This window comes from Capsicum annuum, chromosome 2 (assembly GCF_002878395.1).
Source record: "Capsicum annuum cultivar UCD-10X-F1 chromosome 2, UCD10Xv1.1, whole genome shotgun sequence".
Taxonomy (NCBI): Eukaryota; Viridiplantae; Streptophyta; class Magnoliopsida; order Solanales; family Solanaceae; genus Capsicum; species Capsicum annuum.
In genome coordinates, this window is record NC_061112.1 from 113,978,679 (window position 1) to 113,995,290 (window position 16,612).

The 16,612-nt window shown below is 34.8% G+C and overlaps 2 protein-coding genes across 2 annotated transcripts; one reads left to right on the plus strand and one right to left on the minus strand.

Annotated features, from left to right (window-relative positions):
• Positions 1–9,081: 9,081 nt before the first annotated feature.
• On the plus strand, positions 9,082–14,232 carry LOC107859013 (vacuolar protein sorting-associated protein 2 homolog 2). The gene is made up of 11 exons (XM_016703861.2): positions 9,082–9,569; positions 9,667–9,711; positions 11,185–11,219; positions 11,369–11,419; positions 12,480–12,584; positions 12,674–12,745; positions 12,956–13,027; positions 13,156–13,236; positions 13,327–13,362; positions 13,462–13,523; positions 13,992–14,232. Exons 1-11 carry the CDS (start codon positions 9,512–9,514, stop codon positions 14,053–14,055), a joined length of 681 nt encoding a protein of 226 aa, XP_016559347.1. The 5' UTR covers positions 9,082–9,511; the 3' UTR covers positions 14,056–14,232.
• A 173-nt stretch (positions 14,233–14,405) lies between these two features.
• LOC107859012 (berberine bridge enzyme-like 15) lies at positions 14,406–16,320 on the minus strand. The gene has a single exon (XM_016703860.2). It carries the CDS (start codon positions 16,191–16,193, stop codon positions 14,550–14,552), a length of 1,644 nt encoding a protein of 547 aa, XP_016559346.2. The 5' UTR covers positions 16,194–16,320; the 3' UTR covers positions 14,406–14,549.
• Positions 16,321–16,612: the final 292 nt, after the last annotated feature.

The following is a 16,612-nucleotide window of genomic DNA, read 5'->3' on the forward strand; positions in this document are numbered from 1 at the left end:
GGGAGGGGGGGGAGGGGCTAGTAGGGGTCGGAGTTGAGGTAGGGGAGTAAGGGGGGGTAAGAAAATAATTTGAAATATTTTTTTGAATGGAGGGTGGTAGGGGGTGAGGGTCGGGGTAGGAGAGTGATGGAAAAAAAATTAATTTAAAAAATTAATTTTTTATTTGAAGAGGGAAGGGGGAATAGGAGGTTGATAGGGATGGGGGTCGGGAAGGGGAGGTAAGAAAAAAACTGAATTTAAATAAAAAATAAAATTTGGAGGGGCTTGGGGGGGTAAAGCTTGGGATTTTGGGTAGGGGGACGAGGTAAGAAAAAATTTTAAAATATTTTTTTTAGATAGAGGGTGGTAGTGTTAGGGTTTTTGCGCTGATTTTCTTACCAAGGTTGAGTTTTAGTTTTATATTGAAGGAAAATAAAAGTAGTACCATAATTACTTTTATATTTTTAAAGGAAAATATAAAACTTTTTCATATTTGGCAAACCTTTTTTTTTTTGAGAAAAGGTTTTGGATATCTATAAATAGAAGATTGGAAAACATTTTTCTAAAAAATGCTTTCCTTCATACCAAACACACCCTTAATACTACTAAAATGGAGTGTAAAACTCTATTTCTGGCTCTGCAATTAGCCAGAAGTAATGCTTGCCTTCCACTAAAAGTGGAAACGGATGCAGTGGAGGTAATTCAATCATTACAATCTCGTAACCACAATTATCTTCATATTATTTTTTCTTGTAGGTTGTTGTTGAAGGAGTTGGGGAATCCACAAGTCCAGCATAATTTCAGAGAAGCAAACAAGGTGGCGCATTTTCTGGCTAAATATGGTTCTTCAATTAAGGGTGATGACTATGTAGTGTTTTTGAATTCACCCCCTTTTGTATCCAAGGAAATGTATGCAGATGTGCAGGATGTTTATGTTAGTATGAGTCTATCTAGTAGTATGTGTAGTAACTAGCCATGCTGGGCAACCTGTGTGTTCTCAATGCTGATGTACATTCCAGCTCTCTATAAATAAATAAATAAATGATTTTTGTTGCTAAAAAAACACACAATCGTTTTGGAACAGAGAAAGTGATTCATTGAATGTTATATTATTTAATTTGCATCAGTCAGTTCACAATATTAATGTCTTGAATTTTTTTATTCGGTACTCGCATTGACTCCCGACTAATTCGGATTCGTGCTGGGTAGGGCCCATTTAGGTGTAGCTGTAATACTCCGTAAAAGTCTTAGCTCATTTCAGCTCTCGATTGTATGTTAAAGGGGCCCAAAACTTAGAAATTTCACTTAACTGTTGGGACTTAGTCATTTCTAAGGCCCCTAAACTTTGATGATTCTATTTTTGACTTTCCGACCTCAGATTATCAATTTTTGAGTTGATTCATGATCGGGAATGTTAAAAGTACGTCTCAATAGAGTTTCGGAATTTTCGAACGAATGTAAGGGCATGTTTGGACCACCCAAATAGTAGCATCACCGCTCTAACTGGGTGCCGCCCCCTCTAATGCGCCGGTCTAATACGGGCGCCGCCCCCTCCATTGCGCTGTTCTAATACGGGCGCCACCCCCTTCAGTGCATCGCTTTGGAGCCCACGTTGTGCCCTCCAGTGCGCTGCTTCAGTGCTTGCGCCGCCCCCTCCTTATCCGTCCACCTTTTGTTCTTTGTTATTTAAGGAAATTTGGGTCAATTCCCTCACCCAAACTCGTTCATAACACGAAATTTAGGCCCTCAAGGAGCGTTATTTGCCTCTTTATTCATAAAAGCTCTCAAGAAAATCATCTTCCACCTCAAGAACAAACCCTAACACATTCTCAAGGAATCAAGTAATTCAAGCTTCAAATATCAATAAATTCCCAAGAATCTTCACAAAATCATCTAGTGAGGTATGTGTGATGTTCATCCATGGGTTCCTTTCACCCATGGAGTCCAAGAATTTCTTTTTGATTTTAAATTATGAGTTTCATGTTTAAGTTGAAATATCTCCATAGATCTCTTGTTAATTTAATTACAAGTTATGCTTATGAGTGTTTTCAAGTGGAAAAAGCCATTACATGTTTTAAATATTATAATCGTCACATTAAATCCCTAAGTTATGATTTTAGTCTTGTAATCATGTTATTCTCGCATACTTTACTCATTCTCATGCTTAAGTTCATGACTCTCATGTGTTTGATGAAATGTCTAAGCGTTGGGTTTTGAATAATGATCTCTTACTATGGTTTTAAAGCTTTTATATGACATTATGGTTAATTCCATTTAGTGTTGGTGGGTTATGAATATCCGATACATATGTGATTTACATGAATTCAGTTTTTCAAGTACTCAAACAGTTAATCCATGAATCTTATCAGTATACTCAGACATTCATATTCACGATGAGCACTATCAATTATGTAATAACATACAGTTGAATTTAGTTTAGTTCAGTACCAGTGTCAGTTCAGTTGGGAGTATGATTTAGCACCAAGCGAACCTAGGGATGGAGGCTCACCCGCCAGTTAGGACTGGATCCTTAGTATAAGTCCCTAAGTTCCAGAACTACGTAGCCAACGTAGGATTATGAGATGTCACAGTTTTCATGCATTCATGTTCAGTGATCTCATGGTATTCAGTTAGTCCTTATTTCATATGCACAGTATCCCATGTATATCAGCTTAACCTCATCTCATATACCAGTACATTTAAAGTACTGACTGAATACTCTTCTTTGTGCTATGATGTCTTATATCATAGGTTCGGACGCATAACTTTTCGACCGCAGTTAGATAGGTCAGCGTAAATCAACAGTTGTAGTGGTGAGTACTCATCCATCGACGACATGTTATGATTATTTGGTTATTTCAGTATTTCATTTTATTCAGTCAGTCGGAGTTAGTTGGGGGTCTGTCTCATCAACTCCTCAGCCAGTTTAGAGGCTTTCAGACATTCAGACAAAATAGTTAGACAATCAATTAGTTACTTTCAATTCTTATCAATTGTTTCAGATATTTAGTATTCTGTATTTCAGTATTCTGATATTCATTACTTTCTCAGTTTATCTTCCGTACATGTGTTATGTTCATATTTTATTCAGTGCTTACAGTAGGTACCAGCTTATGGGTTAGCTTGTGGTCACTTGTGACTGTAAGCACCATTGTTACGACTAGGGGGTAGCCTCGGATCGTGACAGTAGCACTCCTTACCAAGGATTTTTCCATACCCAAAACTCAAACTCATGAGCAACTCCACACACCACACCACATCCTTTGATAGTAATGTCTTGAATTTACTGGGTAAAAAAATGATAGTTTTGCATTAACAAAGATTAAATTATTTTTTAAAGAGAAAAAACATCTTTTCCCCCCTGAACTTGTCCTCCAAACTAACTTTAGCACTTAAACTTAACTTCTGTTTATTTACCCCCCTTAACATCTTTAAAGTATATTATCTTCGTCCCTCAAAATTGAATACTACTCTACCAACGGAGAGTGTGTTACACTCGCCTATACATCAATGCTATGTCAATGCCACGTCATTGCCATGTAAGAAGTTCAATTTTTCTTAAAAAAAAATTAATCCTCCACACTTTATTTTTATATATTTTTTTTAAAAAATATACATTTACTATATATATATATATATATATATATATATATATATAGAAAAACACCCCCAACCCCATTTTCTTTCTTCTTCACAACTCCCCACCCAACCTGCCCACCCCGCTCCCTGCCCTGCAACGCAGAACCCTCCCCCTATCTATCTTCTTCAAACCATCTCACCTCTCCCCTTTCCTTCATTTTTTATCTTCTTCAAACTTAAACATATTATCAATAGCCATTAAGCAAACCCAACAAAATCAATTCAAAACATAATTAAAAGCCCCTTTTGATTCTAACACAAACCCAACAAAACAAATAGCTCAAAATATACCATACAACAAAAACATGAAAAACAAAATCAAGATTGAATTTTTAAAACATAATTACAAGCCCTTTATGATTCCTTCATCAAACCACCAATTCAAGAAACAATAATGCAATAGCATCACCATATTCCAATTCAAAACTCTTCATTCCAAAATATTTCGAAAAAATTCACCAAAAAATGAATAAAACAAATCCAAAAAAATATACGCACACCATTAACACCACCACCATCATTAACACCGCTGCTAATAACTTTTCTTCAATTTCAATGTTATTTCAAATTTTCAAATACATGAAGATAACTTTTAATTTTAGAAATTCAATTTCATTCTTTTCTAATGATCTTAAGTCAAGGGTTTTAGGTGGGGTGAAGGATTTGGTAATTGAAGGAGAAGAAATTGGGGGTTTGGAGGGGAGGGGGAGGGGCTGGTGGTGGAGAAATTAGTTGTTGAAGAAGAAGAGGGGTTGGTGGTGACGGGTGTGGAGAGTAAAAATTATGGTAGGGATGGGGATAGAAGAAGAAGATGAGAAATGGAGGTGAAAGGGGTATGAAGAAGATGAAGAAATGGAGGTGGGGGGTATGAAGAAGGTGGTTTTATATATATATATATATATATATATATATATATATTAAAAAGTGGGGCCATATCAGTTTTAAAATTTAAAAACACATTTTTTTTTCTTTTTTCTTTTTAAATTTCACGTCAGCTTTAGGGGTGAAAATAACATACTTTAAAGATGTTAAGGAGGTAAATAAACAGAAGTTAAGTTTAAGTGCTAAAGTGAGTTTGAAAGACAGGTTCAGGGGGGAAAGATGTCTTTTCTCTTTTTTAAATATATCAAACTTTCAAATGCATACATTCCAAATACTTGCTGATAAAGAAAAGAGAAAATACATCTTTTCCCTCCTGAACTTGTTCTCCAAACTCACTTTAGAACTTAAACTTAACTTTCATTTATTTACCCCCTTAACGTCTTTAAAGTGAATTAAATTCACCCCCTAAGTCAAAATCCCACTCTCACAATGGAGAGTGCACTACACACGCACCACGTCATTGTCAAATCAGTGCCACATCAATGCCATGTCATTGCCACGTAATAAATTATAATTTTAAAAAAATAATAATCCACACACTTACTTTTTATATATATATTTTTTAAAAAGAATATATATATATATATATATATATATATATATTATAAAAATATGTATTTTATATAAATAAAATAAACCCACCCCCTTCGTTCTTCTTCTTCATAGCCCCCACCCCACCCCCCCCCCCCCCCATTCCTCTCTTTTTTCAGTGGTAGACACCCCCCCCCCCCCCCCTCCTCCTCCTTTCTTCTTCACATAAAAGCACCCTTTTTTCTCTTTCTTTCACCATTATTGCAAGCTTTTCAATGAATTTTTTTTTCTTTATCAAATGTAAAATTAACTTGAATTAACTTGAGCAAATTCAACAATGAACTAAATAAAAGTACATGATCACAAAAACACATCAATACACAAAATCTCAAATCCAAATTCTTTCACATTAATCAAAATTCAAAATCCCAAAACTCCAAAATTTTCAATTTTTTTTACTAAAAAATGTCTATAGAAATGACATAAACAGTTCGAAATTCAGAAATGACATAGATGGTATTCGCATGACATGAAATTTTTGGCCAAGAATCAAACTTGTTCATCAATCTTGAACCCTTTTTTACTGTCGAAAAATGAAATTTTGAATCAATTAGGACTTGATAGGAAGAGGATTACGAAGATACGAGGTGGGGGTATGAAAAATATGAAGAAATTGAGTGTTGAGGGTGGGGGTGGGGAAGGGGAGTACTGATGAAGAAGATGAAAATGGAAGAACATGATGCCCTTTCTTGATTTTTTTACGTGCATAAATAAGTAAAAAAGTTACAGATCAAAAGATGAAGGTAGAATGAAAGGGAGTAGATAATGGAATCAGCTAGCAGAAGTGGATTCCCTTTGGAACTTGAAGAAGACAACGTGGTTGGCATTTTGATGGGTAAAATGATGGAATCAAAATCATTTGAATAAAGTGGACCCTTTTAAAAAAAAAATCACTCACTTTTTTTTTCGGTCACGTTAGTGGTAAGGAGTGAATTTAATTCACTTGAAAGTTGGTTAACGATGGTAAATAAATGAAAGTTAAATTTAAATGTTAAAGTGAGATTGAAGGACAAGTTTAGAATGGAAAATATGTTTCTCTAAAGAAAACTTATTGGCATATCATAATTTCAACTGAAAGCACATCCAAACACTACTTTGGCGGTCCAATTCTACAAAGAAAATACAAGCAAATCAAACAAAATGTAACCATGCAGTAAATAAAAAAAAAAGTAGGGATGGGGGACATGAATCATTGTTATTATAATTATATTTAATTTCTATCCAACATAAATTTACATTCTGAACACTCAATCAAACTCGTAACTTCTTGTATAATTTGCTTAATAAGGTCTCCCAAATCATCATTTCCCTGACAATTGTTAACAGATTCTAAGGCAGTATTAGCTAAGGAAATAACACTATCATACAATCCTTCTTTGTATGCCTGAATTGCAGTGTCAAGGTTACCTTGTGCTTTCGAAAATTCAGGATAGCAATGTTCATCTCCTACCTCTGCAGCTTGATCTGCTTTTGTTAAAGCAAGTGCTGATGCTGACCCAAGCTCACTTTCGATACAATTTTGATTTTGTGCAACACAAAATCTAGAGATATTGAATAAGAGAAATATCGATAGAACCATAAAGGTGGTACCAAAAAGAGAAGCCATTATATGTATTCTCTTTAAGCTAAGCTCCTCTTATTGTGTATTTTTTACTTTACCTATGTGAAATTTTGATTATATGTATTATATAGTTAGTTGTGGTTTACAACAAAGTGAAACGTCTGTAATTTTCATTAATTAAGTACAATTTAAAGCATATGTAACCTATTAATGCATGGTGCACTAATTGTTTGTTCTTTTAACAATATGTACTAGATCAAAAGAAATTCACAACTCTTAGGGTGTGTTCGGTGAATGAACATAATATCACGAAGTTAAGTTGCATTGATAATGTAAAGAACTTAAATTATTTGTTAAGTACTGACTTATAGCTCTAATTCGAACTCTTTTTCAATCAGTGGCGGATGTACATGCATTTCAGGGGTTCATTCGATCCCCTTCGTCGAAAAATTATACTATTTTTACATGATAAATTTTTTTTTATGTATCAATAGTAGAGGCTGAACCCCCTTCGACTAGTCCGTATATGTACTACTAAACCCCTCACTGAAAATCCTGGATCCGCCCCTGTTTCCAATCAATATTGACATCCCTGATATTTCCATTGTAACAAACTGTCCGTTTTGTTCAATGATCAAACTAACCATTTGGTCAAACTGAGATGAGAGATAGATACTACATGCTTTAACTTTTCCTAAACACAATTTTAAAGCATACTATTTAAGAAAGGAACAACTTTGGTTCATTGAACTTTATCATGTAACACCATCTTATGTTTGGTGTAGTAGAAAACGTCACTTCTCTCACCACATTATTTTTTAATTTCTCAACCAGTATCTAATACAAACACGTTTTCTGAAATGATGCTTCAAACAAAATTTATTCTGTACCTAAAAATCGAACACGGGATCTCTGACTCAGGGTTGAATAGTCCCGCTGCTGCACTACTTCTCATGCTGATTTCTCTCTGCATGATTTTTATACCTTGTCTTTTATTACTCACTTCCATTCTTTGTTTCCCTAACTATTTTGACAGCTGTAGAACACTTTTTTTTTTTTTGAATCTTAACTTTTTAAAATATTTTGAATTGTTAAATATTATATTTAAAAGTATTTTGTTCTTATATAGTTTTAAAATATGTAAATTTTATTTTTAAAAAATGAAATATTTTATACTCAAATTCACATTAAACATTAATTAGTTTGATCCTCGTACTTCAAATTAAGACAAACAAATTAAAAAAAAAGAATTATTATGTATTATTGTTTCGCTAATTTTGAAATATTTTAATTCAATATTTTGATTTTTTGACTTTTAAAAATGCTATACCAATAGTAGGATTCACTTTGCTCATTTTAATTTTGATTTGTATAGTTTGATAAGTCTAATTTGTTTATCTTGGAACCTTTTTTCAAATTTGATTGTACAATTTGATATAAACATTTGGTTTTGTCGTTCCAAGATCAATTTCTATATATTTTTCACTGCCATGGAAATTGAGGGATATTAAATAACAACAATGTTGAGAAAATTGGTGTATAATTTAAATAAATAATATGAATATGGAGTGAATATGAGATATGTTGGAGAGTGGGAAGGATACAATTAATAAAAAATACCACTTGTTTTCCTTATTTTTATAAGATTAGTCATTTATCGGACATAGAGAAACTTAGCCTCATATCAAATCAATTCGTAGTTTAATTAAAGTCATAACTAAGTGCATTATAAACCAAGGACGGGGATGCACAATTCACTCCATAGCATCAGACATAGAAGACATATAACCTTCAGCCTTAGCTAACATGTGGGCACACTGATTCACCAATTGTTTAACAAAAGATAAAGACATAGACATAAAATCACACATGAATACTTAACAATATTACAGAATAATATCAAAATAAGAATTGTCGCTCACAGAATTTTCAAGTGCTTGCTTGGCCAAAAGACAATTCATTTCAACAACAGTCGAAGATTTACGATAGTGATTCTTCAACCAATTAGGGTTCATTTGGTAGAGTATACACGAATAATAAAAAGCACAGTGTATTAATAATGCTTGTTTTAGCTATGATTGCATTAGTTATACTTGTATTTTTCTTATGCAGTATTTGATTTGATGTATTAAAAATAATATGAATTATTTTTTACAAAACATAATTTTTTCGAATTACATAAATTCTAGAAAAAAAAAAACTTTTACAAAGATACCCTCCACATATAATAACAAGGATGGAGAAAATAATTTAAGAGATAATTGTGTCTTTAATCATGTATGTATTAGATTCGTTGCATTACTAATGTCATGAATTTTGAGATATTAATAATACACACTTATATACATAATAAAATATATACACAAATTTAAAAATATATCACATAAAATATTAATAATACCAAAATTGATGCCTATATTATTCTGATCAAACGACCCCTTAAAGCTTCACGACTTGTGAGAATTTCAACAATCGACTCGTCATAAGAGGCTTTCAGTACAACAGCTAACAAGCACAATATTGTAATTTTCACGAGGTCAAATTCTGTGAGGGTAGTTTAGTCATTTAATTTATTCACAACGGCTACTTATTTGCTGGCCGTTAGATAAAATCATAGCCAATCAATCAGTTCACTGCACACTCCACTAGGCGCCGCTGCCATTTGCCACTCTTTGCTCTGTGCTTCCTCTCTAAAAAAAAAAAGAAAAACCCCCCCCCCCCCCCCCCCCCCCAACAAAAAAAAAAAAACCTAACTCTTTTGATCCCCATTTTCATGATTTGGGTTTTCTTCAACAGCCATTAGGTTTTTTCTTTCAAGAAAATTCTAGGGTTTTCTTCATCCATTTCAAGGAAAAGAAGATGGCTGCTGTCAAGGAGAAGTTAAACAGCATTTTCAAGAAGAAGACCTCACCAAAAGGTTAGATTTTTTTACTCCCCTTTTTGGTTTGATTTTTTTATTTTTTGTTTTGTGTGGTTGATCTGTTTTTAAATTTATTTGTAATTGGTTATAACAGAAGCACTGAGGACTAGCAAAAGGGAAATGTCTGTTGCTACAAGAGGTACCATTTACTGTCTTGGTTTTTTTCTAAGATGAGAGTTCCATTTAGTTTTGTTTGATAAAAGAGGGACTTTTGATTATATTTGAAATTATTTATGGCATTTTTTTTGAAATTTAGGGATAATACACTAGATGCTCATTTTGGATTCCAAATGTGTATAGGCTTGTCCTTGAGCATTTTAGCTTGACCCCCATTTTCCTTGTCATTATAATAGTGGACGTTATGGTCTTTACATTAGAACATTCTAAATGTCCTATTTGTTGAGCAAGAGATGCTTCATTTGTTATAGGAGGTTTAGAAATGAATGTTCCTGCAAAGAGAAAAATTATTGCACTTGGTGGAATTCTTATGTCTTTGATATTTGGAAAGAGATGAGGATTTTAGCACATCAAAGGTAGAGGCTAATTCAAGCAATATCTCATTGGACTTGGTAGGTTTTTCAACTAATGCAAACCCCTCTGGAATATTAGACTTTGTACCTTTGTTCTTTGTAGTTTCTACTTTGCAATAAGAATGACAAGGATGAGTGATTGTTGAAAAGATTCCATTTTTTGGTGAAAGAGGAGGTGAGTGAGATAAACTGGTTGAGAAGGTTCATTAGTAACTAGACAGCCAAAATCATATAATATTTGTAAAGGATAAGTTAAAAAGTAGGTAGATGACTCTATTAACTTTTATTAGTACAATTCTCTGTGGCAATGGTGCTTTACAATGCTGTGATATATAAGGAAAAAAGACCAAATCAGTTTTGGGGACTGAAAGGAGTTGAGGTGCATTGCAAATGATAGGCAAGCTTAATTTAATTTACTTAACAATCAAACTTGCTTTTCCTGAACAATCATTGGTTGAGTTGGGAGAAGTGCTATGTTGGCCAAAAGCTAGATGTACTTACTCCTTTGCACTATATTGGCCAAAAGCTAGATGTACTTACTCCTTTGCACTAGGTTTTATCGTCTCTTTTAGTTACCTCTCCTTCCAGAAATTAGCAAGGAGGTGGGGACGCCAAAGGTAGGTAGATGTTTTTCACTCTTCCTCATTGTTGACGTCGTTCTTATTTTTGACTAAAATCATTAGGGTATGCTATCTTGCTAAATGAGGAATCAAATTACATATTCCAGGTTTTATATTTTTGAACTGTTGATAAAGATTTGGGATATGGTCATTGTTATGCTATTCTAGTATATTGCACGTCATTGTCATTTACTTTATATAACAAGGAGTTGGAGGATGCAAAAAGCATTAAACAATTGTTGGAAAAAAATACTCTTGTTGTGAACGTGTCATTGTCCGATGTATATTTTCTAATTAAATCATTATCATCTTATTTTGGTAAGCGAGAAGACAAATGTTATATTCCATGTTATCTTTTGCATTGGAATATGGTAATCAGTATGCAGTTTTAGAACATTTCACTTTGTGTTTGGTGCTTTTGTTCTCTTCATTAATTCATTTCTTTGTTTTTGTAAAACTTAGGCATTGAACGGGAGATTGCATCTTTACAAATGGAGGTACGTTATTAGGAAAAGGTTTATAGACATATAAAGGCAAATACTCATAGAAAATGTTCAGTCTTTACAATACTCAAGTCTTCTTCTTATGTTTTGTTATCCACTTATTTGTTACCCTTATGCAAGTCTTATTTTTCACCATCTTGTAGGAGAAGAAGTTGGTTGCAGAGATCAAGAAAACAGCCAAAACAGGAAACGAGGCAAGTGTTTGTTCATGAAATTTATTTTTATGATACCTCACTTGGTATATTGTTATCAGGATGTTCATGAACCTCACTTATAAATAAGTTCTATTGATGACATTGTTGTTGAGCAATTTAAGATAACTTAAAACACTAATTAGATTAGAGTTAATTTGTATAACCCGAGAGTTATCCATGATGCAGTAATCTACTGCACACTGCAGTAACTCTCCTAAACAGAAAATTATTGAATAGTATCCCAATTTGAAAGACATAGTACATAATCTTGAGCCTTTCTCAGATTGCATAAATCATCCTTCCAAAGATGTTCCATCTTGAAAGACATTGATTTTCCATTCAGATATACTTGTCAAATGTTTGAATGGAATTTAGAGCTTAAGCAAGAGTTTGAGCTCAACAAAGTTTTTAACTATAACTATAGAGCCCAACTAATTTCAAATTCTTAATGCTCATTCTCACACCAACAAGTAATCCACAGAATTTGTATTCGTGTATGCATTGCCTTGTATCAGCGTGTGAGCCATGTTAGCTAGCTTTCTACCCGAGCATCTCCTTTTTCATATCCAAGCTCAAAATTTATTGGAGTCCTACTTTTCTAAATTTTAACTCAATACCGATAAATTTGAGCTCGATGAAACTCGAGTTTGTATTCGTGTATGCATTGCCTTGTATCAGGGTGTGAGCCATGTTAGCTAGCTTTCTACCCGAGCATCTCCTTTTTCATATCCAAGCTCAAAATTTATTGGAGTCCTACTTTTCTAAATTTTAACTCTACCGATAAATTTGAGCTCGATGAAACTCGAGTTTGAATCATGACTAAATAAATTTGAGGCTAGTTATTTATTAAGAACTTGATTCAGTTGCAGCTTTGGTGTTAAATGAACACTATACTATGTGATCCAATGGTAATTCTTTTAATTCAGCGAGCTCAACCTCTGTGGAACGAATTGTCTTGTTTTAAAAGGGGAGGAAAGAACTTATTCATCCGCTGTAATCTGCACATTAGTCATTTCTTTCCCCCCCAAGTAAATCTTGCTCACACACTTTGACTTGTCAGGCCGCCACAAAAATCCTAGCTCGTCAACTTGTGCGCCTGCGACAACAAATTGTAAATTTGCAAGGTAGTCGTGCCCAGATTAGGGGTGTAGCAACTCATACGCAGGTCAATCTTTTCTCCAGTTTATTATTGTTTATGAACAAGGAATTGAAATGTTAGTGGATCCAAGACGTGACTTCCTTTTTCTTCCCTAGGCACTATATGCTAGCACCTCTATGTCTACTGGGATGAAAGGTGCAACTAAAGCGATGACTGCCATGAACAAGGTACTGATTATTTTGTTTTGGAGTTTCTCTCCCCCTTTTCTTTTAAATCATCCAAACTTCTGAAGTTTAAAATATTTGTTTCCTCTACAGCCTTTAGCTCATCCATTTTGTTTGCCGTTGTGCTAGCATTTCAGTCTGTGCTACAAAAGCTAGAACCATCGTCATTAAGGTTAATCCATTACTTGGTTTATTTTGTGTGTTTACTTCCAGCAAATGGCACCTGCAAAACAAGTTAAAGTGATCAGAGAATTTCAGAAGCAGTCATCACAGTTGGACATGACAGTAAGAACATTATGCCTTCTAAATGATAAATCACATTATTGGTCTTGAAGGGAAACTAAGAAAAACGTGTCAACTTGGTTTGAGGTTCAGCTTTAAGCATAATGATGAAAATATCTGATTTTTTCCAGATTGAGATGATGTCTGAATCCATTGACGAGACTTTGGATAAAGATGAAGCTGAAGAAGAAACTGAGGAGCTTACAAACCAGGTTCAATTATTCATTATTCATCATACAGTTAGTCTTTTCCCTAATTGTATTTTTCTGGTCATCTATTCTAATTTGGGTTTTCATTTTTAGGTGCTGGACGAGATTGGTGTTGACATTGCATCGCAGGTAGGTTTTTCGATTAAGGATAGTTGATTGTATGATCAGGTTGCTTTCCTCATCTTTAGTTGCAAGGTGTGTATTCATTATTGTTTTTTACTTTGGCAGTTATCTTCAGCTCCAAAAGGTCGGATTGCATCGAAGAAAGTTGAAAATGTTACGCCCGCTAGGTATGTGGAACTGCTTTATATCAAGCGTCATACATGGATTTTTTCTTATCTACTTAAGTTGGATTTTGTGTGTCTACATGTGTGTCGAGCAATGTTTCTTCTGCATTTCTATATCAAACTGTCCGTGTCAATTCTCAAGGATACCTGCTTTCTGTTCTCTGGTTTTACTCCCCTTACGTTTCTGATCATGTCAGTTGTTTTACACTGCTTTTGACCAAATGCTGAACTATGATGTACTGACCCAATCTAGAATTTGTCCACATTCGTTTTGGCGTGGTCAGAGCAATCAGAAAATTGTACTCTTATATATTCTTTTAGACATGAATTTAATATGAAATAACTCCTGAGAAGATACTTCGAAGAACATGAAGTTTGCTACAATGTTCTTTCTGTTTGATTATGTGGCATCAGGAGTCGAACTTTTGAACTACTGTTTTACTTGACGATTCTTCCTATGTGCGAATGCAGTTCTGACACTGCTGCAGACGTTGAGGAACTTGAGAAAAGGTTGGCCTCTCTTCGAAGAATTTGATGAAGAACGTGCATATTTGTGGACAACTTTTTATATGTGATCATTGTATAAATTGGCTTTAGAATTATAAATATAGTATGTACCATGACACAAATTTGTATTTCTCAACTATTTTTTCTATAGCACCAAACATCAACATTTATGCTGTGAGAATGAAATGGGATCCTCTTTGGGTTATGATCCTTCTTCATGTAGATTTTTTGTTTGTAGTTCCTCAAATTCATTGGGAACAATTCATCTGCCGCACAAAGGTAGAGGTAAGGTCCATCTGCGTACAACCCACTTTCCCTAAATTCCTATTGTGGGAACTATATTGATTTGTTGCATTTGTTCCTTAAATTGATTTCACATTTAAATCAACCAACAACACATATATAATGGTCAACCTTTACAATATCAATACAAACTTCTTCCACAATACATAGCAGGGCATGAAACCAAATGAAAAGCAAAAGTTAACTTATTGTTACCATCAAACCAAAAGCAGTTTTTCTTCAATGAATCAAACTTTTCCCATCTTGACCAAATTTGAAGGGAAGGATTGGGAGACTTTGTTCGTGCCAGAAGAAGTTATCAGGGTCAACCTTACACTTCACAACCACAAGCCTGTCATAATTGTTCTTGAAATACTTTTTCCCCCAAACACTAGCTTCCAAGAAAGTTGGGTTGGCATTTTTGTTCATACCCAAATCAAGATCTCTATAATTCACATAAGCTTCTCTGGGGAACTTGGATGCAAATGTGCCCATGTACTCATAAAACTCTCTGATCCAGCTGATATGTTTATCTGCTGTTTTCATGTCTCCCTCTGTCCAAGGTGTTAAGTACTGTATCATGCAGATGACCCCTTTTCTGTGTGGGAATGGAATTGAAGATTCTGATATCTTCCCCATCATTCCTCCATAGGGATTCCATATCATTATAGGTGAGTCTTCTTGTAAAAACTTCTTCCACATCCCCACAAGTCCAGTTTCTGGAACTGGTACATAGAGAAAATCCGATTTAGCCTTGAAGTATACTGCAGGGAATAATGACTTCCCTCGAAGTAGGAACTCAGGCTTGGTGTTACTTGGAAAACCAGCAATATAAATGACTGATTGAATCCAGCTCATTTCGACACAATCCTTTCGTGTCAATCCTAATTCAGGGAAGCTATGATTCATCAACTCAAGAAGCCTATCAGTTCTTCCAAGAAACAATGCTTGGTAAGCTGTTTGCACTGTTTTCTTCCCCTCTGTTGAATTGGCTGTAGTTATGACGACTCTGATGAAGAGATCTTCATCAATCTTGTGTGCAACATGTTGCCATTTGTTTAGGAGTTTTGTTGCACCAGTTTCCAGTGTCTTTGGAACTGTGAAAACTGTCACAGTTGATGGAACAGGAACAAGTCTCAGTTTCCAAGCCAAGATTATGCCAAAACTGCCTCCTCCACCCCCTCTGATTGCCCAAAACAAGTCTTCTCCCATTAAGGCCCTATCAAGAACTCTGCCACTTGCATCAACAATCCGAGCATCGACAACATTGTCAGCTCCAAGACCATATTTCCTCATCATAGGACCATAAGCTCCTCCAGTGATATGACCACCAATTCCTAAGCTGGTGCAGAGCCCAGCAGGATAACCATGTATCTTGCTTTTCTCTGAAATCCTATAGAACACTTCACCAATCGTCGCCCCAGCTTGAACCCAAGCACTGTTGTCCTCAATGTCCACTTTGATAGCGCGAAGTTTAGCAAAATCGAGCAAGATAAAGGGCACTGATCTTCCCAATGCTGATGTAAAAGATATGCCTTCATAATCATGACCTCCACTCCTCACTCTGAGCTGAATCTTTAGCTCTTTCGCGCACATAACTGCTGCTTGGACATCAGATTCAATCAAAGCGGTGAAAATAAGTAGAGGTTTTTGTCGAGGAGGTTCCAAACACCTTAGATTTAGGGCAGTAGAATTAAGAACCGAGTCAAATGAAGTAGCATTGGAAGTAGGAGTGAAGAAAGCTGTAGAGAAGGGGATTGAACGGTCCGAATGGAGAGTAATACACTGATAGAATTGATCTTGTATTGTATATGAAACAGCACATGAAGCTGAAAAAAGGACTATGAATGAAAAAAGAACATTTATAGACATTGAAGAAGCCATAAGCCTCTCTTGTTTTCTTGCTTGCTATGTTTTCACCAGGTGCAAATGAAAGGCTTTATATTCAAATTTTCAACACCTCTGTCTCATGTTTGGAAGGTAGGAAGAGAAGTGAAAATGAGAGGAACTAAAGGGGAAAGGAAAAAAGAAAAAAATTTATATAGGGATTTTACCTGGTAAAGTTGTTGGCATGTGACGAGGAGGTCATGGGTCCTTGGAAACAGTTCTGTGCAGAAATGTAAGGTGAGACTGTGTACAATAGATCCTTGTGATCGGGTCCTTCCTGGACCCTGCGCATAGTGAGAGCATAGTGTACCGGGCTGCCTTTCTTTTATAGAAAATTTTACAATGTATAGTCGCCACCTAAAACAATAATCAACAAATGTATAATAAACATAAATTATACTTGCTCTCTCCTAATT

Coding starts and splice junctions, on each gene's coding strand:
- LOC107859013 (XM_016703861.2), top strand. CDS start 9,512: ATGGCTGCTGTCAAGGAGAAGTTAAACAGCATTTTCAAGAAGAAGACC. Junction 12,585..12,673: donor GTGTAGCAACTCATACGCAG/GTCAATCTTTTC, acceptor TTTCTTCCCTAG/GCACTATATGCTAGCACCTC. Junction 12,746..12,955: donor CGATGACTGCCATGAACAAG/GTACTGATTATT, acceptor GTTTACTTCCAG/CAAATGGCACCTGCAAAACA.
- LOC107859012 (XM_016703860.2), bottom strand. CDS start 16,193: ATGGCTTCTTCAATGTCTATAAATGTTCTTTTTTCATTCATAGTCCTT.